Source organism: Lepeophtheirus salmonis, chromosome 13 (assembly GCF_016086655.4).
Source record: "Lepeophtheirus salmonis chromosome 13, UVic_Lsal_1.4, whole genome shotgun sequence".
NCBI lineage: Eukaryota > Metazoa > Arthropoda > Copepoda > Siphonostomatoida > Caligidae > Lepeophtheirus > Lepeophtheirus salmonis.
Genome location: NC_052143.2, coordinates 37099413 through 37124912, shown reverse-complemented (window position 1 = coordinate 37124912; position 25500 = coordinate 37099413). Strand labels below are relative to the sequence as shown.

Below are 25500 nucleotides of genomic sequence, written 5' to 3'. Positions count from 1 at the left end.
ATTTAAGAGTACTACCATCTTCGCATTGAGGTACTAAACTTTTCTGACCACCCGCGTATAAGAAAAGTAGGGGAAATGGTCGCATTCGGTGTGTAAAACTGAGCTCCTCCTTTTAACATGAATAACCTACTTTTACCCTCATACACTTAAAAAGGGACGGATTTTGCACGTCTGTATCCATAAATTACCAACTCCAGATTCCCCCCAAAAAATAAATAAAAATGAAGGATTCATTTGATATAAAATTATTCTTTATTATTAATTAAAAGGATTATTTCTTCACAGCCATTACAAAAAGACAAAAAAAAAAAGTAAGTCAGTAAATAAGTAAATAATAATAAAAACAGAGAGAAAGTATTCAATCATCATAAGATATAAAAACAAAAAGGTGTAATCATCATCAAAAGGTAAAATTATTTTATAGTAATAATCATAAAGCAAAAAAAAAAAAAAAAAAAAAAAAAGAAAGAAAGAAGTTTATCAAGAGTGTGATTTGTTCTCAATTAATTATTATGAATCAGCACCATTCAAAAACACAAACAGCACGCTCATGACACAGAAAATAAAGACTCAAACAGGTGATTGAGTTGTATGTATAGGTATGTATAAGGTTTACATAGGTGTGTAACGATCAAGTATACACAAGGAATTGATATGAATGGATTTTACAATAAGAAGTATATCTCAGGAGGGAGGTGGGAAAAAAGTTCTTTTGTTTCTTTCAAAAAATATATAATTAAAGCACCTACAAAATAAATAGATGTAGATTATTAATCATCCATACTCTTATAGTTGTTAATTAATTAATTAATCAATAATCAAATGGTCATGGGACTACCATCAGGATACTTAACGATGAGGCGTATCCGATTGGGAAGAATAAAACGTCGGGACCGGGATCTTTGTCTTGTCTTTCTTGTCTCTAAACTCCTTACGAGGAGTAGGTGGATTCAATGGTATCTTCCCATTACCTCCAACTACGGCCACAGAGCCCCTCTCTGGTGGTTTGGAGGTGGAGTTCACCCAATGACTAGTGAAATCTTCAAAGATCTCCTTGGGCAACTGCCGTCCTTCTGCAGCCAATCGACCCTCAACCCGTGATTTGTAGGTGAGAAGGATCTCTTCCATCTTTTTAAGGATGAGAACGTCATCATCCTCTCCGTCAATGCCCAAAGCCTCTAGCGTGGGTAAGTCAACATGGTGTTGCTTACGACTAGGAGAGGATTGTGATGAGGCTGTGGGAGGGGGTGGAGGGTTGTTGCTCAACTTTCGACGCATGAGTTGTGGTGTCGTTGCAGGAGATGAACGTACGTAGGGACTAGGAGAGGCGGAGGATGAGCGGGCATAGTTGCGTCGAGGGTCAAGACCACGTGGGGCAATAGTTGGTGTTCTGGGTGTGCCACGTTTGGAGGCGTAGGCCTCTGCAGCCTGCATGTAGCGTGAATTGGCCACTGGTGTCCGATAGGACCGTCTCTCTGATCCCAATCGACTGAAGTTGGAAGAAGCAGAATGGACACTATTGATGGATTGGGATCTGTTCATAATGGCAAAGGAAGTATTTCCATCCAGGGATCGAGTGGGGGAAGATTTTTTCTTCCGAGGAGTGGGTGGGAGCCAAGTGGAGGTGGAGTCCGTTTTATCATCTTCCTCATCCGTGTCAGAGGAGATGGTGGAAGAGCAGTCCGATCCAACGGTAAGACTAGATTCCGGTCGAGGTGGAACGGGTTGAACAGGAGGAGGAATGCCACCTTGGCAAGATTTGTAACCCTCATCAGAGACTTCAGATCCGCTGTCTCCGAGATTGGATGTGGATGGAATGCTACATGATGAATCACTTCTATCTGACATGGATTTGATTCCAGGCTAAAGTTAGAAAAGAAAAGAAAAATTGTGAGTTTGAATATATACATGGGAAATAAATGACAGAATATTTAGTTGTACAGTACACATTATCAACAAATCAATTAACTCCTTTGCAAAAAAAAAAAAATGTTTGTAGTAGGGGTTTTCATTTCGCGGGATAATGTCGCTCAGACATTCTGGGAAACTAAATATTTCATGAAGAAATAATATACCTAGAGCTGGTTTTACCTCAAGTGACTCTAAGAAAAGAAGCCACATCCTGGTTAAAATAGTAAATAATCAAAAAACCTGTACTTTAAATATGTTCACTAATGAACAACACCCTGGATCAATGAATGATCAGGGATGGGATATATTTGTAGAATATTATAACATCAAAAACTCTCCTTAATGAAAAATCAATAGGAGCCCTAAGTTTGTTTCTTTGCAATTAGACGGTACCGTCTGGGGGCCTGTTTCTTACTCATTTTCCTCACTGGGTTTAACTTTGGCGCGCATGTGAGGAAAATACAGTCATTTTAAAATAAAGGACCGCTCAACTTTGAGTGGGCACTTACTACTATATCTAAAGTTGGTAGGGCACGAAGAAGTATGAATGCAAATAACAAAAGAGCGTGGAGAACGTGTATTGTAGCTTGTTACCCGTGAAATCTGATGAGTCAAATAAAAGTTATCAAGCCAAAAATAGAGAAAACATTAATTATCTTTTGTTATTCGCATTTATAATTAATATTTTCTTATTCTTCCCCCAACTGTAGATGAAGCAGTAAGTACGCCTTTATTATCATCCCAGATTTAGATAATACATGAACCATAAATAACCAATTAATTTGGTACCCGAGTATTTTGCCTTCTAACGTTTCGCCTTGGAAATTTAAATAAATTAGATTTCAACTTTGTATTAGTATATTTTTGCTTGAAATCAAAATATGCAATATTTATTACTATAAAACCCATCTAATATTTGTTTTCTGTTGGAATAATGATGGAATTAAGCTCTTGCCTCATATTATGGTTGGTCGTCAATCGATGAGTTTTTTCTAGTATGAAAAATCCATCATGTCCAATGATTTTAATTACAAACAGAAAAGGGATCGTTGCCGTATTTCTGTATATTTTTGTTTTTCTTATAATACTACTTTTATTACTTACTTTATCTCTGATTGGAGTTCATTACACAGGAAGATTTTGTTGGTGATAACATTGACATTTTGGAGCATGATTCGGTCATATTTCCAACAGAAAACAACCTTTTATTGCGTTTTATACTAATACACATAACATATTTTAATTAAAATTTTCTAAAGGAACATGAATTTTAACGAAAATAAAGAAAACCACATTTATTAATATATTAGCTTAAGTAAAAAGTTGAAAGCATTTTTCGCTAGATGTCTATGGTGAGCTATATCTAATAATTAATACATTGCATCAAAAAAGTCTCAAAGTATTCTTAAAGGGTAAGCGTACACTTAAAAAAGTTCATTTTGTGTTTGGTAAAGCCAGTTGTATATTAGAATGTTCCAAAATGGAAGTAAAATAAGAGAAAATTCAATACATTCTTCAGTATCACAAAAACCAAGGTCAAAAGGCGGAGCAGGCGGTCAAAAAAAAAAATATATTGTGCTCTTTATGAGTGTAATACAGTATCGAATGAAACAATAAAGCGGTGATTTCCAATGATTTCGTTCTGGTAACATGTACGGCGAAAATGTAGACAATGGAAATCGTCGAGTTGGACAGGCTCCATAGCTGATGAACTAAGGATTAGCCAGAAAATCGTTTGGAACCATATAAATCGGTAATCCTAACAATATACATTGTTAAAATAAAGCAAAAAACGCTCATAACTTTTTATTTTACCTATTATAAAGGCGAAATATCCTTGAGGCAAAGTGTTATGAAACAAAATCACTTAACGCCAATTAATTATTGTGCGGCCCAGTACTGATCGATCCACAGATCGGAGGTTGAGTACCCCTTGTCTAGAGCAAATTTATAACAAGACCCATCCACACACCTAACTTCTTTAAATGACCAAACACCTTTGGTCCACTAAATATCAAATTTTCATGAATTTCGAACCAAAATCCCAAAACATATATTACAAATGTACGTAATTGTGAGAATCCATCAGATAAACGTTCAAGAACTCTTTCTAAATAAATAAATGCTTTAAAATACAGATGATGAAACACTTGATGGAGTGTGTGTGTTGAGCAATTAATAACTATCATAATATATATTCTCGTGACGAAAAGTAGGAATTGAAATATTATATATGACTTCATATGTAGACAGGATTTCTTTGTCTTTTCATTTGGAATCCTTGATAATAGATATGCACATACTTCCGCGTGAAAAAGAAAAGAATATATCCTACACATTTTGAATAAATAGTGAGTAGGGTAGACAGGGGGAAGTGCATTTTACTCCAGTTTGGTCTTGAGGATTTTTTCTAAATCAATCTTCATATGATATTTCGATAAAAACCGAAATTCAGATAGTAGACCGAAATTTTACTACTAAATAATTTAGACCAATTATCACTGACCGGTTGAGGATATCCAAACTGAAACCCAACGCTAATAAAAACTGATCTTGAAGGGGGTGTAAAATCAGTTTTTTGATCATTATTATTTTTTTAAATAATTCAGTCAGTTTTTCAATGGTTTTTTTAAATAATTTATAACACTTGAATTTTTGATATTTAGCTATCAGTTAATATAATTAATATCTGGCATAAAACTCACTCGTAAGGAGAAATTTAATCCTCAGTACCAGGTGAGGTAGTTGCAACAAGTGATTTAGTTTTCCGCGAATTGTTCAAAGTATGTTTTATATTAAGAACAAGACTCTAAAAAGGTTTCAGAGGGTCAATTTTGCTCATTTACTCAATGTAATCATAAGATATAATATGAATCTGCATACTACAGACATTTATTAGTTCAATATCATGAAAAGTAAAATTATTTATTCATTAATACATTATTATTTAGTCTAGTTTTTTATAATTTCTAATAGTTTGTGAAAAAAGAGCTAATTGCTAAAGTTTTGTAATTATATAAAAAAACAATAGCAGACATGTCAAATTTTGGAGTGTTTAATTCAACTCACTTTGAATAATTGAATCAAAAGCAAAGGTGTAGTGATGAAACTATACCACGTACCCCCTACCTCTATCATTGTACAAATGAATGCATGTAATATGTACACGACCACCTACACAAACAAACAAACAAACATTATAACGCCCACATCCCCATCATTCCTTCTTAAAAATGAAAATTTCTCTCTTACCTGTAAGCATTGTTGCTGTTTAATAATAGATGACGTTGAGACTTTGCGATAGCCCTTTGTTTTGTGAAGTAAATCCCTTGAGGAAGAGGATCGAGGTGAGGTACTCCTTCCTTTTTCCAGGGGGTTAACAGAGGAGCTTCGTCGACCCATGTTGCTCAAATTGGTAGCAGACGAACGACGGCGGGGAGTTCCGGGCGTACTAGGGGAATCGGACCTGAAAAATTGTAAAAGTATGAATTAGAGAATCAGTTAGAAAATATGTTAGTTAGCAGAATTGTACATGACTATCCTTTGTGGTTGGATATTGTAGAGAGGGGCGTCCACAGGATCTTATTTTGGAGGGGCCTTTTTTTACAAGATAAAAAACCCAACCCATGCGGACGCCTCGTAGAATCATGCAAAAAGATAGATGCAATCAGCGAGACAAGATGTTTCTTAATTTAATACAGTATACAAATTAAGCGTTTTAAGATGATGTCATCATTGCGGAAGTCGGTCATGTTTGGGCCCGGTATAAACAAACATATTTTATAAGAATAAAAACCCTGACTAATTTATGATTAAGGTAAATTATTGGGGCGTATTTGGATGTCATAGCACGACCGACAAACATATTTAGAACTTAAACCTTTACTGCGAATCAACAACATATGTATTTCTTTTGATTATATTAAAGATCCAAATGTGTTTGGAGATTGTATTGAAAAATGAACAGTGTTGACGCTTTCTGTTCATTTTGGAACGATGAACGAAATAAAAAATAATGAAGAGCGTTTATTTTCTTATTGTCTCTATTGTTTTTGTCGTTTTACAACATTTTTTTTTCCAAAGGTGACTACAAGGGAAATTAAATATGGGAACGCTTTGTACATTTAACGTCTTGAAGCAAGTTTCTCATTTGGTAACAATTCTAAATATGAATTACTGGATATAGGTGCTTAATACAGTGACACACTTACAACAGGTGGCCGTTAGGCCAGGTTTAATATATATTTATTAAAGGAGATGACTACTACAAGGACTAAGAATGTTTGAAAAATTTAAAATTATACATTTATTTTGACCATAGAAAATATAATGTATTGAGTTATGATGGTTTACTTGGGAGCACAGTTACCACATGATTTCATGTCATTTGCTCTTTTTATGGTAAAACAAGATTTGCTTTTTTTTTGTAAATATAACAAAAAACTCATTTGACATAAAAACATGCCATAACAGCGCACTCAAGCAGTTCATGTTGATCAGTGCCACCACCTAAGAAAATAATTACAGTGTGTGCTCTCCTCTGCCTCCACTTGGTATTCCTAAATAAATATCACGTATCCCCAATGGTACACCTAGCTCAGTTTGAGAGCCACTATTTTGTATAATATATACATATTTTTAGGAGCAGTGATCGATAATTTTGCTCCAAACATTTTCGCAGCCAGTAATTTTGCTTCCTGGAGATTTTATGTTTCTATATTATAGGTTCCAACTTTAGTCTTTAATTTTGTACATCAGCTGTAATATATCTGAAGAAGAAGAAAAATGGAAAAAGTGAGGATATATTAGAGTAATATTATTTTTAAGGAGTCACAGATCTGGGATGATGAATCTATTACGAAAGGACTCATTGTAGCTTACTCATAGCCATGATCTTAGTTGAGGCTTGAATACTTAAATGATAGAAACTCCATTGATAGAGAGAATAGAATGTTTCCACAGTTAAGACTTCAGGTAGAAACATTAAAAGGTCGCAAAACATCCGGAAGAGGTGCACATTTTTGCAGCAAAACTACCTAAAATCCTTGGGAGCCTCACATTGCAATTATCATTGGATACAATTAAAGAAACACTCAGAGGAGACTAAGAGTGAGGGAACTCATCACATCACTCCCCTTATTTTAAATTACCAGAAATGGGCCGAATGCATAAATGACTTCTATATCAACGTAATATGTATATATTTCCAATATGGATCAGATCACAAGTGCCTTAATTCCCGTTTCTTATTTCAAGGTTGGACTTCTACTACTCCATATGTTCAAATAATTATATATATCATGATGATACAAAATGACTTTGTCGGTCGAAGTGAATTTGTAACCTCAAAGTCATATTTCAAATAATACATAACTCTACTTGTAAATGATTACAGGCCTATTATGTAGGTATATTAATTGATCATTTTTTCAAAGTCAATTCGTCAATGAATGTACGAAATAGGCTACAAAGAAAGACTAATGTGTGTTTACTGATTATGAATATTTATAATGCATATTTACACAACTCAAAGTGGACAGATATCTTTTAAATGCATCATAATTCAAACAATATGTCAAATATGATGATTAATCCATTTTACTAGATCAATACAAAATTCAAAGAAATTTGTAGTGTTGTGTCGATTCGAAATATTACACGAGACACAAACTTGTACTTTATAAAGAAATATTTTGAATTCCACTCCTAATAGTTCTTGACGCACTGATGTTGTGTCAGTCCTTAATTAGGGCAGAGGACTGCAGTCTAATCCAGTGCCACTTGTCCGTCCTTAAAGAACGTAAAATCGATCCCTTACAAAATTACTATGGGTGTTTTTTATACTTATAATATTGATAATTACAAGATATGTTCATTGATGAAAATCCAGTGTAGAATGAGGGGAGGTTCAATAAAAAGAAACCAAAAATCAACATGGTAACACTGACAATTTGAAGAATATTTTGGAGGGATAAAGAATGAGTCTGATGACGTTCGATTAGATCAGCTACAATCAGCTGTGACAAGGGAGGAAGGAGAAAAAGAAATAAATAAGGACATTTGCTATAATTACTCCAATGTCGATCACAAATTCTACTCTGAGTCTAAAAAAAAGACTTACAATTATAACCCCGCAACAAATCTTCAGGGTTACGGTCCGTCTTTTATTGGCAAACATGAGTGTTCCATGAGGTTTTGAATATAATGGAATCTATTTAGAAAAGGATGTTCACTACGCAAGAATTCAATAATAATGACAACTGCTAAGGAAAATAAAATAAATTCTTCAGACTACCAATTATAATAAAAAAAAAACAGGTCAGCAATAGGAATCACTGAATATGTTGAATGATCTTAATACATATCTCAAATATTTTATTTGGCATAATAAACCATCTACATTTTTATGAAATAAAATTCGAAGGACTGATAAACCAAATAACTAAGGACCAACACAACACTAATTATAGACCCTTACAAAATTTAAAAAAATAGTCATGTTTTCTCATTTATTCTCCTTTTCTGTTTCATCGACTCGAGTCAATCCTTAACGACACAAGTCGGCACAACACTATAAATTTGTTTTTTAATGTGCATAAATTACTGTTTATAAAGAATATGTTCTTAAGAAAAGAGTGACTCTATTTCAGATGAAGCCCTACAAAATAATGATAGATACAATAAAGAAGTCCACACGTGGATATATGTACTACAAGAGTATTAAGTAAACTCAAATTCAAGGACATTCAGAAGAGGGAAAACCCCGAGCTTTCTTCCAAAATAAAATGACTGTATATTTAAGTTATGTCATCTTTTTTATGGGATATTCTTATAGGGTTGGTATGCTACAAAGTGTGTAGAATTATTAAGGGATTAAACTCCACATCAAATAAAATAAAGTCTTATGTAAGGAGAGGAACTAGCCAGCCCCAGTCCAATTTGCAAAAAATAATCCCTAAAAAATTTGAATGAACATATTGTTTCATAAAGAAAGCTCTTTAGGCTCTATCCTCAACTGACCTCCACGCTCTTGAGCGTATAAAGGGCCATAATGTTTATGGAGGAGAGCAGCAAAGCTGTCATGACGTTACAATAGATTAGCTTACAAGTAACAGCTATGAGATGAAGGAACTAAACACCAACCCCCACTCCTTATCTAGCAATGAAATAGGCGGGAATTACTTCCGACGACAATCCTCAACTCTACTCCGAGTCCAACAAGGACTACCACGAATAAATTCACAACAAATCCTCAGAATTACTCTTTCTCTTTCACGCACTTGTGATTACTTTATACTTATTGTTCTTTCTTCAATATCAAAAATAATTATGACAGCTTTGGAGAATAAATAAAAAAATATATATTCAAGGAGCAATTTAAAAAAAAAAAGGTAGAAGTTCATATTTTTTTAACCTCTGGAAAATAAGTGTAAGTCTCTGTTGGACTCTTAGTAGAATTGAGGATTGACGTCGAAGTAATTCCTCTCTATATCATTGTCAAATATGGAGTGGAGTATTTTTTTTTATTCCTTCCTCCTAGATCTGTTCGCACCTAATCTAATATAACGGTAGAGAGCAAAGCTGTTCTTCTCCTAAAAATTGTTAACATGTCATTTCTCAGTTTCGTTTATTTTTACATTCTCGCAGGTCATATTTGATACAGCACTACTAGTGATTGATATGTACAAGTCAACTCTGTTTTATAAGAACGTTTCACAATCAGGTTTGTTTATGATAATTACTTAAGAAGCTCTAACCATGTTCACAGAATGGAATGCCAAGAATTATACCCGTACAAAGAAGTAGTCAGTATTATTTCACACGATTTCTATTTTCCTTATCTACTCTTCTTCCAATGTTTTATTGCATGGAAAAATCCTGTAGTTAGGAATACGTAAGAGACAAAGACAACTTTTTTTTAAACATAAATAGTTCTAGACTGTCCCGTTTCCAGGGAAATATTTTTCTACCCGTACACAAAGACTGTTTCTACAAGAAACGATCAAAAAACCACCTTTGATAATGTATGAAGCGTATCAGAGTATTTTAATACGGGAAAAATTGGGGTTTTTGGGGTTGAAATACGTTATTTGAAAGCCTCTTATAACGTACCAAATATGATGCTATATATTTGTAAAAATACCTTGTGCAGTTGAAGTTTCCCTGTTTTACTATACATAACATGTCAAAGTGTAGCCTTTGTTGAAGTAATAGTATTTGAACAAAACGGAAGAATATTGTCTTTATTAATAAATTAAAGTGAATCTGTATGTATGAATTTGTGAAAAACAGTCACAGGCTGTATTTAGTGCTCCCGGATGTATATTGTATTCCAATAAGGTATATTAAAAAAAGGAATATATTATACAGGGAGCGCTCTATAAAATAAAGAAAATGTATCAAGGGTTTAGTTGAACTCTTATTAAAAAAAGAAAATGAAAGGAAGTACTTTACATAAAGTTAAAAAAAGGAAGTACTTTACATAAAGTTTAAAAAAAAAAGTGACTTTAGATTAGGTTTATCAACGAGCTAAAGTACTCCCAGGCTCCATATGAATTTCTTTCTTTATCTGTTATTATTATAAATTTATACTTTAGGAGGTAAAGTCTCAGGTTTGAGTGAGTAGCTAAAGCGGAAAGTAACACTAAGGCCTTGCTGGGAAGTTATCTTCTATATTATTCAAACACAATTTGAATGTTTATCGACGCCTTATAGCTCCGAGTACTACTCATAGTGTTTGATAAAATAGGGAAGCCCCAAATCGTTATTGAGCACATCTTTGTCCCCTTAAAGATTATTATTCAAAACAAAGTGCACAAGGAATTTTTAATCGATAAACCGGAAACAAAAAAATATAATTTTTTACTCATAGGATTGTACTATAGGCCTAAAAATGTCGTGTTTCGCTAGAAATACATTAACCCCCCAAAAAAAAAAGACAGTCCCCCACATAATAATGGAGGTTGGTAGTTTGTATTCTAGGTAAAAATTATACTACTCTCATATTAAAGGAACTGCCACCAGGGAATATGTACATAAAATACTGTGCCACCAGATGTGCAAATGTTTTAAGGGGGATCTTTTTTACAAATATAGTAAATATGTGTAGTCTATACAAAATTAAAACTAAATGGTAAGTTTCGGTGCATTGTCCCAATGATCCACTTTGTTTCAATCAAATGAAATAAATCTTACCTCCAATGCATATCGGAATATCGATATACCGGGGGTGGTTCAGAAGTCTTTCTGAATCCAAATATTAACTCATTTCTGCATTTAAAAAGAGAGAGAGAGAGAGAAAAGAATATGTAAATAAATAAAAGTGACTTGCAAAAAGTCTTTCCGACCTGATGGTAGGGAAGGATGGTAGAGGGTTATGATCTCTTAAAAATATTATCAATGTGGCATAAAAGGAGTTTCTTACTTTTTGTAGATTGTTTACAAAACTGCGACTAGTGGCGCCGTCTTGTAGCTTAGTTTATTACGTCACAAGACAACGGACACAATAATCACCCATGGACATTTGTTTATTTTATAAATAATAGGAAATGAAATTGGAAAGAATTCTCAGAAGGGGATACGAACACGGAATACTATATGGGTACAGTGGAGAAGTTAATTAGTTCATACCTTGCTGATTTTGAAAGTTAGCCTACTGATACAGATTTCATATGGGATTGAGGTCCGGAAAGTGTATAAACCCCTCCGAGACATTAAATATGCTTTTTCTTGAGCCAATCATTTGATGACATGACCATATGTTTTAGATCACTTTCGTGCTAAAAGACCTTATTGCACGCGCCATTTTCAGTACCCTTGCCCTAAGGGAAAGAAGTTGTCACCCAATATTTCCAGGGTAGAAGGTAGGTATACCTTCCCCGTTGATGCAGGGAAGTTGTCATTTCCCTCGCCAGAGAAACACCCACAAAACATGCCCCCCTTGCAATTAATGTTTCTCCCCCCTTCACATAATTATGGACCGTTCTTTTTTCATTGTCAGCAGGCAAACTAACAAAATCGATAAGGGATCAAAACTTACTTTCTCCACTGTAAGTCCTTAAATATTGGACTTCCTATCAAAATATCCCTCCCTTCCATCAACCGGGTACAACGTAATAATGTGGCATAGCTATAATAATTATTAAAAATATAATACTTTATAGATGATAAGTTCGAACACCTTGGACTCGAAAATAATTGTATTCCCTTTTAAGAATTGTTTTCAATTTTCTATTATTTATATAATATAGTTAACATAGGTCCCAAGGGGTGTTTGCCCATCATTTGTTTATTATTAAACTGAATAGAGTATCCCCCCACCTTTGGGATTATTTATAGTTTTTCATGCCCTATTCTTTGTAATAAATAGATATTTTTAACATTAGCGGATGGGTCTTTGTGCAATAACAAAATAAATTCTTGATTAAAAATCACTCTTTTCAACGAAAATCAAAATAAATTTTAGCCACAAAATTATATTAATTGTTACATAAATATATTTGTGTAATAGTAATACAGTTTAGACTGTATTTTGTTGTCAGCTGTCAATCTTTCTGCTCCTTTCCCTCCTATCAAAGTCTGAACGTTGATTGGGGGAACTGAAATTCGCTATTATTAAGCTTTGAATACTTCTAAGCTATTATTGAATATTAATTACTAAGTTGCGAAGAATTGGCCCAGAATTGGTTAACTACCAACTGATTTTATGACTTGTTTCTGTTTCTTTTTGGTGGAATGCTTACAAAATACAGTAGAGGTGATATATTATAAATCTTTTCTGCTAAAATGCATTGAAAATTAATAAATAATTCATAGGAACAATTAGGGGTGAAATTTTGTACAAATGAATGGAAGACAATAATCAAATTTATCTATGAGCGTACACTCCAAAATTGATCTCATTTTTTATCTCTGTCATCTGGGATTATACAAACTCGGTTCAATTATTTTTCAAATGCATATTTTTGAAATAGATCTTTTTTAAATTATACATTGAATATTTTTTATGACAGAACCTATGATATTCCTCATCACAATGTATTATAAATAAGTTATAAGGGTCTATAGAAGAGTGTCGTTTTTCATCAATTTCACCCTAAAAATGGGAATATATCATAACAAGATATAGAATCAACAAAAACACTTTTTATCATAAAAAAACAATCTTACATAAGTTTTACTAATCCTACTTTTAATAAAGGAATCTTTTTAAGGGTAAAAAAAAGACTCTGAACGATAATAGTCCCGAATTACTATAACGCCAGATATTTCAGAATTCAGATGACTTAGAGAAAAACTGAGATCAGTTTTGGATTATGCGCCCAAAGGTAAAATCTTTTTTTTTTTGGGGGGAGGGGGATCTTGAATTCATTTCTACAAAATGAGTGTTCCCATTTGTAATTGTTCAACACTCACTCATTGATATAGTTGCAAATTTTGACAAGTCAGACTTAATTGCAATTTGTATGGTAGAACAACAAATTCAATCAACACAAGCAGATGTTTACATGCAGTGTTACATGTTGGGCCAACATTGTTTGCGTGTCTATCTCAAATAAACACTAAGCTATTTAGCGGAAAATAACAATTGTTGCAAATGTACCCGGCTCCCCCCTATGTAGATGGAAGGTTGAATGTTGAAGCAAATTAATGCTGTCAAAAAATCAGGTCGGAAAGTGTTAGAACTAAAAAAATAGGTATGGAAAATTTAAAAAAAAACGAAGTATCGCACAGAAAACAATATTAAAATATATATATAATTTAAGGGATAGGTAATACATACAATAAAAACCCCAAATACTAGAAGAATATAAAGAGTTCTTCCTTACCGATCATAACAGACTCCAACTGCCATTGGACCTTTTCCCGCACGTGTCGTCATATGAGCTCCAAGGGTAGCTTTGTGTCCTGAAAGAGAGGATACATAATCATAATTAGTATGAAATGAAATGAGAAAGACAATCAATATACAAAATTTTCGATCTACAACCTTTGTTTTTTAAACATTAATAAGTCATTGTTTATTGGACAATTATGACGGCAGATGTGGAGTGTGTTGTGATGTTATATAAAAAAAAAGGAAAGGGTATCAAGCAATCACAAATTGCAACATTTCAAATATCTCGTGGCATATTTCACAAGATACTGTTTATTTTTCAAAATGACAAAATTATCAGTTAGGTCTTGTACTGTCAAAAAATATAGCTAACTGTGTCTCACTTTAAATTGAATACTCTCATAGGAGCTCAACACAATAATTTCCCACTCTTTGAAGATGACACTCGAAAATGTCATATTCAACTTCAAATCAGACAACATATTATTTGAACTCTTTTTAAAACGTCTTATATTTTTAGTCTCAGGACATCTAAAAATAGCCAATTTATAATGATATAACACCGTTGATATTTTGAAGATTATGTTTTTCCAATGCTTTCCAGTAGGAAATACAACTTAGAAGTAAGAATATCGTAACTTGGGGAGTTATCTTCCATATTATTAAAGCTGAGTTTGTCTATTCTCCGATGTCTAAAACTCCGGGTAATCCCTAGTACTACTGCTAGTATATAAATATAACAAGTGTCTTAATTCAGTAGTACAAATAAGTCTTCCTATCACCTTCTCTTCATTGGCATACAAAATTTATAACCCCTAGTGACAAGAGTAATATTAAAAAAAAGTAATGGCCACATAGTTCATAGCGAACCTACTACAGAAGACATACCATAGAGCGAGCAGTGTTTCCCAAACTTTAGTGAGTTCGATCCTTAAAATATGTGACAAGACAATCTGCGACCTCTACACCTCTCATTGAAATATGGATATGAGTGTCGTTTATTTTTGCAAATAGAGTACTTGTTTTTGGTTTCTCTCTATTTTGCTATAAAAAATTATAGTTCAATCCCAAAATTCCTCGTATCCAATATGTTTTTGTTGGAAGACTATTTATTGGCAAATACTTTTTAAAATGATCCACAAGATACTTATGAAAATAAATATATATTCATCATTATTTCAGTTTTGATACCATTAATTTTATATCTTATACTTCTTTTTTGAAAATCATCTCGCTAACCCCACTTTGGGATCCACTGCCATAGAGGAATAGTGATGTATTAATACCCAAACAGCACGAGGGAAAGATATTGCCTACACCCCCCTCCCTTCCTCTCCCCAAAAATAAAAATAAAGTTATCCTATTGTAAGTTAGTTTGCCTATCCATGCCTCATTTTCCATTGTTTATACTAAATAAATGGTTTTTTGTTTCTCAAAAAACATAACCATAATCATAACAATAATTATTACATCTACTCATAAACCTACGTAGTGAACAAAACAAAGTCTTGAGGCTCATTTCCACCTATTTCAGACATTCCTTCCTTTACAAAATAATATAAAATAGGAGGTTTGGTAAGGATATAACTGGCTTATAGATGTAAAAAATATGTATAAGAATAGAACGGCTAAAAAAAAAAAAATTACAACCACGAGTGTTGTTTAGTACACCTGTACTATAAAGGCATCAGACATCAGATTCAATAAAAGTATCTTAAATCAAACAAAAAGTATAATCTATAGCTAAAGTTCTTGTGTATTTTATATCATCCCAGTGTAATTTGAATACAAACCCTATAATGCCCTCAAATATGTCTGAAATATTAGACTGTATTTGTATGTGACGAATTTTTTTTTCAAGATTGTTTGTATGTTGAAATGCTACAAGCAACAAGAATGATTTGCTGCTTACATTAAGAGTCAATGGGTAATAAAGAAAGACGTTTCTCTCAACATGGTAAATAAATAACTAAACTATGGATTTATTAAATACCATTTTTTTTTTTTTTAATGAATAACCAATTATTCATCTTTTCAAAAACGTAATTCCATTATTAATCATTATGATTTAAAGCTCCCTTCTTCCTATTAAGGAGAAGAGGGGCCGGACAACCCTGACTACAACTACTACATATTTCTTTGGGGTTTTCTGTTTGGGGGAAAAAATATATATTCAAACAAAAGATCCTTAAGAGATTTTGAAACGCCTTGACTCTTTAAAAAAAACTCACATTTTATTTTAACGTAAAAAGATAAACTCTTTTCATAAGTTTATGATGTACTTACACGGCCTCAAACAAACAAACAAACCCTTTTATAAAATGATAAATACCCCTTATTTAAATAATAATCATAATATAACCATAAGAATTCTCATGAGGAGTAGAAAGTTACTTTATGTATACTTAATATAATATATTCTATAAAGGTAGACTATTACTTCATTTCTTTTGATTGTAAGGAGTTGGAAAAAAAAATTGCTTAATCAAGTCATAATAAGAGTCAGTCATAAAAATAAGTTTTTTATATATACACTTTATTTATAAATATTGGTAGAGTTGTAGAAAGAATGACCTCCAGTATGCTACAAAAACAAGAAAATAAATAGACATAGTTATACCCAGACATCACAAGTTGATTCTCTCTCATTACATAGACATTATCAATTCAAGAATTAAAAAAAAATAATATGATTTGATGAACCAAGTAGAACTTTAGCTCGTGTTATACATTTTATATAAAGTACTTACGTCCTTTTTTTTTTATTTTTTAAATATGAGTTGAGCTAAAGGCCTGGGAGATTCCATTTATTTTATAAAGTACTCTCTTTATATTGAATTCTTATTTTTATTTACTGTATTGGTATATAAATCAGGGATCACTATATTCAGTGCATCCGATGACGTGTTTTCATAAATTATTCATTACTCGCTAGATGGCTCTTTAGGGAAATCAAGTTTGTTTTTTAAATACTTTCATCACGATAATTAGCAAGATTTTTTTTTTACTCAATTGAGTCAAATTGTATCAATACACTGATTATTGAAATCATATCTCATGGTGCCATAATGAATGCCCTAATTTGATTAATGGGGCATCCTTTTAGATTGAAGTAAGTAAGTGTTGAGGATTGATATTATTATAAATACCCAGGATCGAATTTTGTTTTATTAATAGGGAAGATATCTTCGAACGTTGTTTATCCAAACACAAATAGTTTGTTTTAGTTGTTTAAAACTAGTTCTCGTTTCCTCGAATTTGAACTGGAGCTAAATAATTTAGTAAAAAGAATGTTCATCAACGATACAAATATAGGCTTAAAACGCAAAGAGAAAATGATTTTATACACTCATGCGCAGATTGAAGGTGAAGAAGACTATAAAATATAACTGATTCAATGTGAGTGTCAAATTGTATTGTTATTCCGTCAATTATAATTTTCTAGGGAGTTCTGTATTGATTCTTGGGATTTTCAGATGTTCAGTAATCTATCTTCTATATTGCAAAGTCAATGATGTTACTATCAGATGAATAATGATGCCAAAATTGCTCAACATTGTATTTGAATCATTTCATTTGGACCGTGGGATAGGGGCACTTATCAAATACTTTAAATTTAATTTCATATAAGTTAATGGGACTTTAATTTTTGACCTATCTACTCTACTTTTACAAGCCAAATGATTTAAAAATAATTTTAAATTTCTTACCAAGTTTGCATCGACAAGGATCGTGTTTGTCCAGGTAGTGTTGAAGAGTGTCCCATCCACCACCAACGCGCACCATAACATGATTACGTAAAATCTATGTAAATATATAATTATTATTACATTTAAGGGTTTGCGGTTTGAAAATAGATATATATTGTAAAATTAACTAACAAAAAAATATTATCAAATAGAGTAACCCTCAAATACTATGTAAGCACATAGAAAAAGATGGGTGGCCATAGGTCCATGAGATGCAGAGAAATTGCTCTCAAAATTTTGACGGATCCTATACAAAGTCGTCTTATGGATATCATCATCTATCTTAACACAGACTTATAATGTCCATTGTAATATTCATTATTATAGAGTTTTGACTTTGTCGTAAAATAAAAGCAGTCAGTTCTTACCCGAACAAAAATGAGAACTTTGGACTCTCCAATCCTATATTTTCCTTCGGAAACACGTATCATTGGGAACTGCGTGGGACATTGACAATCAGATACTAATTCTCTCACCTAAAAATACCAAAATGATTGATAAACGGTATTTAAATATAATAAGTATGATAAGATGGGATTTTTGTACAGACAGAAAATGTGACGTTAGAAATTTTCGTGCTTCTAAAGTTTAATTTATCACGACATTTTGGAAAATTACAAACGTCACATTGACTCTCCATCAAACAAAAAAACATTATAAATCACAGAACCTCCTTATTTTGACAGGGATAGCTGTTGAGGTTTGGCGATTATATTATGAAAAGTTATTCTAAATAAATTGATAGGGTTGGTAACCCTCCTTAATAATAAGTAAGTAAATGAGCGCTCACCATTTCATCCAGACTCTTTAAATCATTCGTAATGAGTTGTGGAAGGGGTCCAATGGGATAATTATATTCCATGTCTTCATCATCTTCCTCCTCATCCGAGATCTCTGTCTCCTCCTCTTCTTCTTCTTCTTCAATGTCTTCTTCATCTGCATCAAAGTCACGTAGATGATTGATCTCATCTCCATCAAGATTGACATGCAAGGAATTAAACTGTTCCTCTCGTTCCTTGAGGAGTAATCGTTTCTCTTTCTCTTTCCGTTCCTTTTCTTCACGCCTCTGCTTCTCCTTTAACTCCTTTTCCTCCCTGAAATAAGTACATAAATGAGACTTGGAATGTTGAGTAGAAGGTAGTATGGTGTAAACAAATGCCTAATTAGGCATGGCCCATCATCATTGAAAAAGGGTGGGGAAGGGCAGGAGGATACATTGCAAATTGTACATCAAATTATTAGGGGGGGAAATACCGACATATACAATATATTAAATACAGGGCGGTAGCTTTGTAAACGATTCTTAACTTTAAATGACTAATATCTCCAGGAGTGTACGAATTGGCGCTTCAGTTGATATCATAACCCATATGCGTTATTTCAATTATAAAAGATCAAAAAAGACAGTGTTAACTCATTAACACACTGTATTTTATTGTCAAATGTCGATTTGTGGGGCGTCTGACGGAATGGAGGAGCAATATCCAGAGGTTTCAACGGTTGTATTTTTTTGCAAAGAATTTTTAAAAGTTAACTCTTTATCCGCCAGAGAATTTGATCGAATTACTTTTTTTTTGAACAGAAATCCTTGTAAAAAAAATTTAATAATAACATTTTTTCTTGATCATGATCATATTTTTTTAATCAAAATAAAAATTCCTTTATTTGTGGGGGGAGCTACAGCTTCTCCAGCCCCCTCTCCTCTCGAGACGTCCCTGATATCCTTCCTCCCTCTCAAATTGCAAACTTATGTATCCGTTACGTTGAGATACGTTGTGATAGACCCACTCCCCCGAAAAAAATCATGCCCCTGTCTACCAACTGATTTTGGGCCTTTTCATTTTTTTTTTTTGAACAAAGTCTGTGATATTCAATAAAGGTATAGCATGTAAATAAAATAAAAAATTGAACAGGTTTTGTAGATGTTTGTTTGTAAACATCCGGCTCGAGCTTTTTGGCTCATAAGTTTTAGAAATGAAGTCATCCATTTTGGTATGATTATTATTACTCTAAAGGTGGAAAATGGAAGCTTAAAGCAAGGAACTTGCCGTTCTAGTCTATGCCGGTCACACCAATACCAACATCATGAAAATACTCTCAGTCAGCAACCAGACGATGTTGGTATGACTGCCAGGGACTAGAACGGTAACTTCAATTATTTTGGCTTCAATTAGGCCCTTATGAGAATTTAATCTGACCTTAATTCTAAAATAACCGCCTCAAAAAGTTCAACCGGACCTTTACAAAAAAGCCACATAATTTTTTATTTTAATAACATTCCAAGCCTTTTGGAACACTCAGTAATGTCATTTGGGAAAAGATATCAAAAGAAATTATGAGAGCCACTTACAAAGTGGTTTTATGCAAAAGTAGCACTCTTCTTTTGTAAAGGGTAATCTTCAAAAAATATGTATTAAAATCCTTAATCAATCTACTCGTTCAGAATAGTCTAATATTAAATTGACTATAGGAGAGTTTTACAAGAACTACCCTGTACTAAGTATGTAGTATTGAATAGCTGTGTTTGGATCTCAAGGTCAATTAGAATGTCAGAGATGTAGGGAATTACTGCTTGAATGATTTGATGCTACTAGCTAGTCTGCTTCAAGCATAATGAATCAATCCTATTCTTTCTCTTGAAGAAAATAAAAATAATATTTTGTTAAATGGAAATAAAAGTTTTGAACAAGCATGATATTTAAGTTATCTCACATATTGACTATACATGTATAGCGACATTTAATAATTGACTTTATCATCCATGTTTTGCAAAAATTAAAAAAAAAATCATGTTCCTCCTTTGTTTATAAAAAGTACTTATTAATCACTGTACTTACATCGCAATTTCCCGATCAATCTCCTGCTCAAATTGTACAAGGATAGGAGCAAGCATTCCCAACTTTGCTCCTCGGCGTGCCACTTCCAAGAGTGTCAAAATGACATGTTTTTCATTCTTTCGACAGACTAAATCCTCTGTTTCAAACATGATGCAATCCATCACGCCCAGGTAACGGCAGAATTGAATAAAGTTAAAGACATTGTCACGAGCAAACCAGGAGCCGGATGGAACCTTTTCGCGAAGAGGAAGCTCCTTCTCTGGGACAGAGAAGTTGGGAACTTTTCGGCGAGTTTGTCCTGAGGCGATGCGTTCCATGATTTCGGAATGCTTGGCTCGGATTGCATTGGCGTGCTAATAAGATAAAGAGAATAATTTAATAATACTGTTGTGGGTAATTAACATGTAATTACAGGATACTATTTCATAGACGTATTTCGGTCAATTGTAGGCTTTGTATTCAAATTCATGGAATTGATTTCTTTAAATTTCTTATTTAGTTTATGAGACTAAGTGTGACACTGATATTTGACTTTTCAAGTCAAATGTATCAATTTGCAAATATTTCCCTGTGGCACTGTTTTTTTTTGTTTTTTTGACTTGGCACAACTTCTTTTGAGTCAAAAGGTTATAAAACCAGTTTTATTAATCAAAAAAAGAATGATGTCGGTTTCAAAATGATAGTACACTTTTAAAGTTTTGTTTTACACGATTTTAAAAATCATAACAAATAGCTGACGTCCCCCATTGTCCACACACTGAATAAACCGAACTTTGGTATTTAAATAACCAGTAATATTTTCATTTCTTTGTAAATAACTTGCCATTGAGTGGTTTTTAAAAGATAGTTATTTGATGTAAAAAGATGTAGAATTTAATTGGTAATATAGAATAATTAAATAATGCAATAATTCGTTATTGTCATTTCCGTAAAAGTCTTTAAAATGTTGTTTTTCCCGAGTAAATCCGATTTTATTTACCCAATTTGCACAAATTGAAATAATTTGTGCAAATTATTGTATTACAAAATATCTGATGAAATCAATTTTAGTTCTCTAACACAATTATTTGTGGATCTTTTTGTGTTAAAAATATTGATCAAATCGGTTTTTTTTTAAATAAGAAATTGATCATTAATCACAGCATTAAAGACTCAGGAAATCATTTGCAATTAGTTTTAATTTAGAAATATTCTGTCAAACCATTTTTTGCTAATATTTATATTGAACGGCAAACACACATTCCTCACTACCCTTTTTCATGATGTCGACAGACTATATTTCGAATAAAACTTAGAATATCACCGCTAGAATTAACCCTTGCCTCTACCCACCTACTACTTTTACAGCCTTATAACCATACATTATAAAAAAGAGAGTTTATTATTTTTTTTTGCTGGACGCTGTATAAATGCAATTTGCAGTGGGGCCACTTGAGTATTAATTATAGTAATTTGTTTATCGAAATTAACGATGATTATTTGTGAAAGAATACAATTGCATTCCTAACACCATTTTGAAGAAATAAATGTTCTATCTTGCTTTTCTATTGACGGTCCCACATATGTATATACACAGTACAAAAAAATTCCTTTGTTTGCATTGGACATAATACAATGAATAAAATCAAAATGAACGACTCATGAACATGTTTTCACTAACAAACATTTAAAAGCAAATCCGGAAATAAGAAACGCACATATATTACTTCCACATTTGTTGATCGTGTTTCGGAAGGTGTGAAATCACTCTTAGACATTTGATTATAATGTCAATCGTTATCAAAACGTATGTGTTGCGTCATCTATATATACATCCCTATATTTCAAAGCCATATAGGGGTCAATATAAGGTTATTATTCAAATTTGGAGGATGAGTTAAGATACACAAGACTTTCAGCCCTAGTTAAGAACTTTTATTTGATTTAAAAGACTTATATTGACTTCTTTCTCTCACATCAATGTTCTGATTGTTGATTGGTTGAATTTGAATTACTACATTAAACAATTCCCAATAATTATTATTATTTAATTCCATGGTTGGGATTAGGCCAAAAAAGTATTCATACAAATACGTAACTAGGTAGACATGTCCTTAACCTTCGTCGTTTCCGATGGTATTCACCATAACGCAGCCCTAGTGAAGTAAGTGGATTCCTAGTGTCGCTGGTTCTTTTGGTATTCTTCCTTGACTGTTCTTAAGCCAGATGTTGTCACTGTCTTCAAAGAAATTGGAGATGCGGTCAATTTTTTTGTACCAAGAGGATCAGTGACGATTAATGCGGATTCGACTATTTAAATCTTGGCCAAAGAGGCTCATCCTCTTGCAAAAATGGGTCCTACTGCTGCCAAACAGGCGTGATGAATTCAAGTAAATATTTCATGAACATATATTAATCAAATATGGGCATTGGATTCAAATTACTGGGATGAATTAAGATACCACAGAATTTTAACTATAATTTAGAACCTTTAATTGATTTAAGAGGCTTATATTCGCTACGACATATCCCCTTTCAAATACTTAGTTACTTTACGAATAAGTAATCTATAATCGCAATATATCGTATTTTATAGTTTAAAAAAAATAAAATATGTCTAAGACATTTTAAGAATTGGGATCGTTTCTTGATTGCTTGTCGTCAAATGGGTAGTTATATATGAAAGCTTGGGAGCCACTGGTTTAGAAACTTACGAATATGGGACCAAATATGACCCCTTTTCAAATATAATAGGACCATTTCTCAGTATTTTATTGTGATGATGAATTTCGTCTACTTTAAATGCATTTTTTGACACACCTAAGGGATTAATAAGAATAATCCTCTTTGATAGAAATAGATGAAAAAAACACTTTAAACAATAAAAATGTAATCAACACTCAATTTTGATAAACATCATTCTAGCTTTTGTTTGTATTGACGGGCCACATGTAATTAATTACATCTTTTCCACAATATCCCATGATCTCATAAATACCTACATACATTCGTAGGGAAAAAGGAAAGTGCTTGCTTGATTAATGATGGGCCCATCTTTCCTACCTCATAGATACTTAACATATACTATAATTTTTTTTAGAAATTATATTTTTTTGCGTAGATCATGCTGAATTTATTCATAGTCAAAATAATAATTAGCACACAAACATATCAAGGACATAACGCTCTATTGTTTTACTTACGTGACTCATGATTAAAAATTACTCTTTGTGTGTGTATAGGTAAGGATTTTGTAATAAAAGCCTGTAGCTACCAAAAAATAAAAATTCAAACCAGCCACTATATTTGTCATTACGTTTAAATATTATTTATATGAACATTCCCACAGCAGATTTTAATTTGTATTTTTCTTTTAAAGAATAGGAAGTTTTAATTAACTTTTTTTATAAATCGTTTCTTGGTTTTCCCTTTCCTGGTAACTTAAAGTTGGTTTTAGGGTGAAACTTCCAGAGCGTACAAGTCTATATACACTATATTAGACGCAAAAAGCTATTATTTTTAACTATACGTGGTCTGAAAAAAAATAAACCACCATTTTCTATTTACGAATTACACTCAAATTCTGAAAAATCAACTATTGCGAAACTTCTTTAACACTGTTCAAAGATTGTTTAGTCTAGAGAATTCAGTATTTTGTAAAATATAACTAATGAAGGAAAATAAACAATATTCCAAAAGTTTTTCAAGAACTTTCCCCTAAATTGTTTTTTTCTTTTCACTTTTTGGAATACTAGAAAATCACAGAGCACACCATAAGACATCCAAACTATTTATCTGTTTACAACAAACCTACAATGCATAATGCCATATATTGTTAATAGTTGTTGCTGACATTTGTACCAAAAATACATTTAACATGTGGAACGAGATTTGATAATAACGTTTTCTTTTTTATCATACCTATGAGATATTAACTTATCCATTGGTTATACAAAATATATCATTGGTACACCATCATTTGACCAAGAATTGCCCCGTGAGCCAACAACAAAAGTGGCACAAGTCACGAATTAAGAGATAAAAAACCCTATTTATATTTCAAAAGCACACAGAAATGAAAGAAGGAAGAAAACATCGCTCAGATTGTCAACTATAATCTTATATACGCGCAATTAAGGGCATACTTTTAACAACTCTAATTATTATCACAAAAATAAGATTTTTTGCACATATTTATACATTATTATAGGTATACTTCTCGATATTAGACAAATACTGTAACATAATAAAACAAAAAAATTGAGAATTGTACTCGAAATTAGAAAATAAAGGGTTCTTTCTGTATCAGACGGTTTATGAAACCATTGAAAACGGATTTTGCCTCCACATATTATGCACCAAAAAAAACAACCTTAACGAAAGGCTCTAGCAGTAGTTACACGCATTACGTAGGAACTTCTAAACATAAGAACTATTGAGAAAGAAAACACAAATCTTGGCAGGAATAACCATTTGTACTTCATAAATAGTAATTCTTTTCAATACGTAATAAGAAAGAGAAGGGGGGAAGGCACACAAGTTTGAAATAATAATATAACTTTTCTTTTCTTGGAAGGAAATCAAGAAAAATACATACCCCTATTAACAGTTAATAAAAAAACATAGCTCCAAAAAAATTTCAAAAAATCCATTAACATGTAAACACTAGTTAATTAACAGTTACTTATTTACTTAGGTATATTTATTAGGCACTTGCAAAAAATATGCAGAAATTTAGCAATAGTCAAATAATAAATCAATTAGTGTTGCCATTCAGTCTGAAAATCCTCGAACGGTATTTGCCCTATATAATTTTAACAAATAATTCGGTTCCAACTTTGTTTGGTATGTGTAGACTAGATCGTCTATAAATCCGCCTTGACCCGGTCCTACACACCGAAAATGACTCATTTTTTTAAGAAAATAAATTTTTTATGCATGAACTTATTGATCCACACTTTCAAATCGCAGGGCTTTACGTACGAAATATCGTTATAAATCAGTTTAGAAAAAAATATTTAAATACCAAATCGCGAAAAAAATTCGGTTATGGACTGAGTATTAATAAATACCTAAATTTTAGTATTACGTTTGAATCTGGAAATCCTAGACTGCTCTGAGACCGTTAGTATGATTTTGACTACTTTATAAATTTCGATCCAGGGTTTTATACCACAGGCTGGACCAC

At 32.5% G+C, this 25500-nt stretch overlaps 1 protein-coding gene across 4 annotated transcripts in view; it reads right to left on the bottom strand.

Annotated features, from left to right (window-relative positions):
- Nucleotides 1-233: 233 nt before the first annotated feature.
- The window catches only part of pigs (pickled eggs), a 75322-nt gene continuing 50055 nt past the window's right edge, over nt 234-25500 (bottom strand). For 2 of the 4 annotated variants that reach the window (XM_040724374.2, XM_040724373.2), the window contains exons 3-10: nt 20334-20686; nt 18287-18590; nt 17865-17972; nt 17458-17551; nt 13740-13818; nt 11107-11181; nt 5164-5377; nt 234-1863 (exon numbers count right to left, since the gene is read on the bottom strand). In XM_040724374.2, the coding sequence (XP_040580308.1) occupies nt 850-1863; nt 5164-5377; nt 11107-11181; nt 13740-13818; nt 17458-17551; nt 17865-17972; nt 18287-18590; nt 20334-20686 (2241 nt within the window). In that variant the 3' untranslated portion in view covers nt 234-849. The remainder of the gene's footprint in view (nt 1864-5163; nt 5378-11106; nt 11182-13739; nt 13819-17457; nt 17552-17864; nt 17973-18286; nt 18591-20333; nt 20687-25500) is intronic. The other 2 variants (XM_040724375.2, XM_071893039.1) reach the window with 1 other exon arrangement.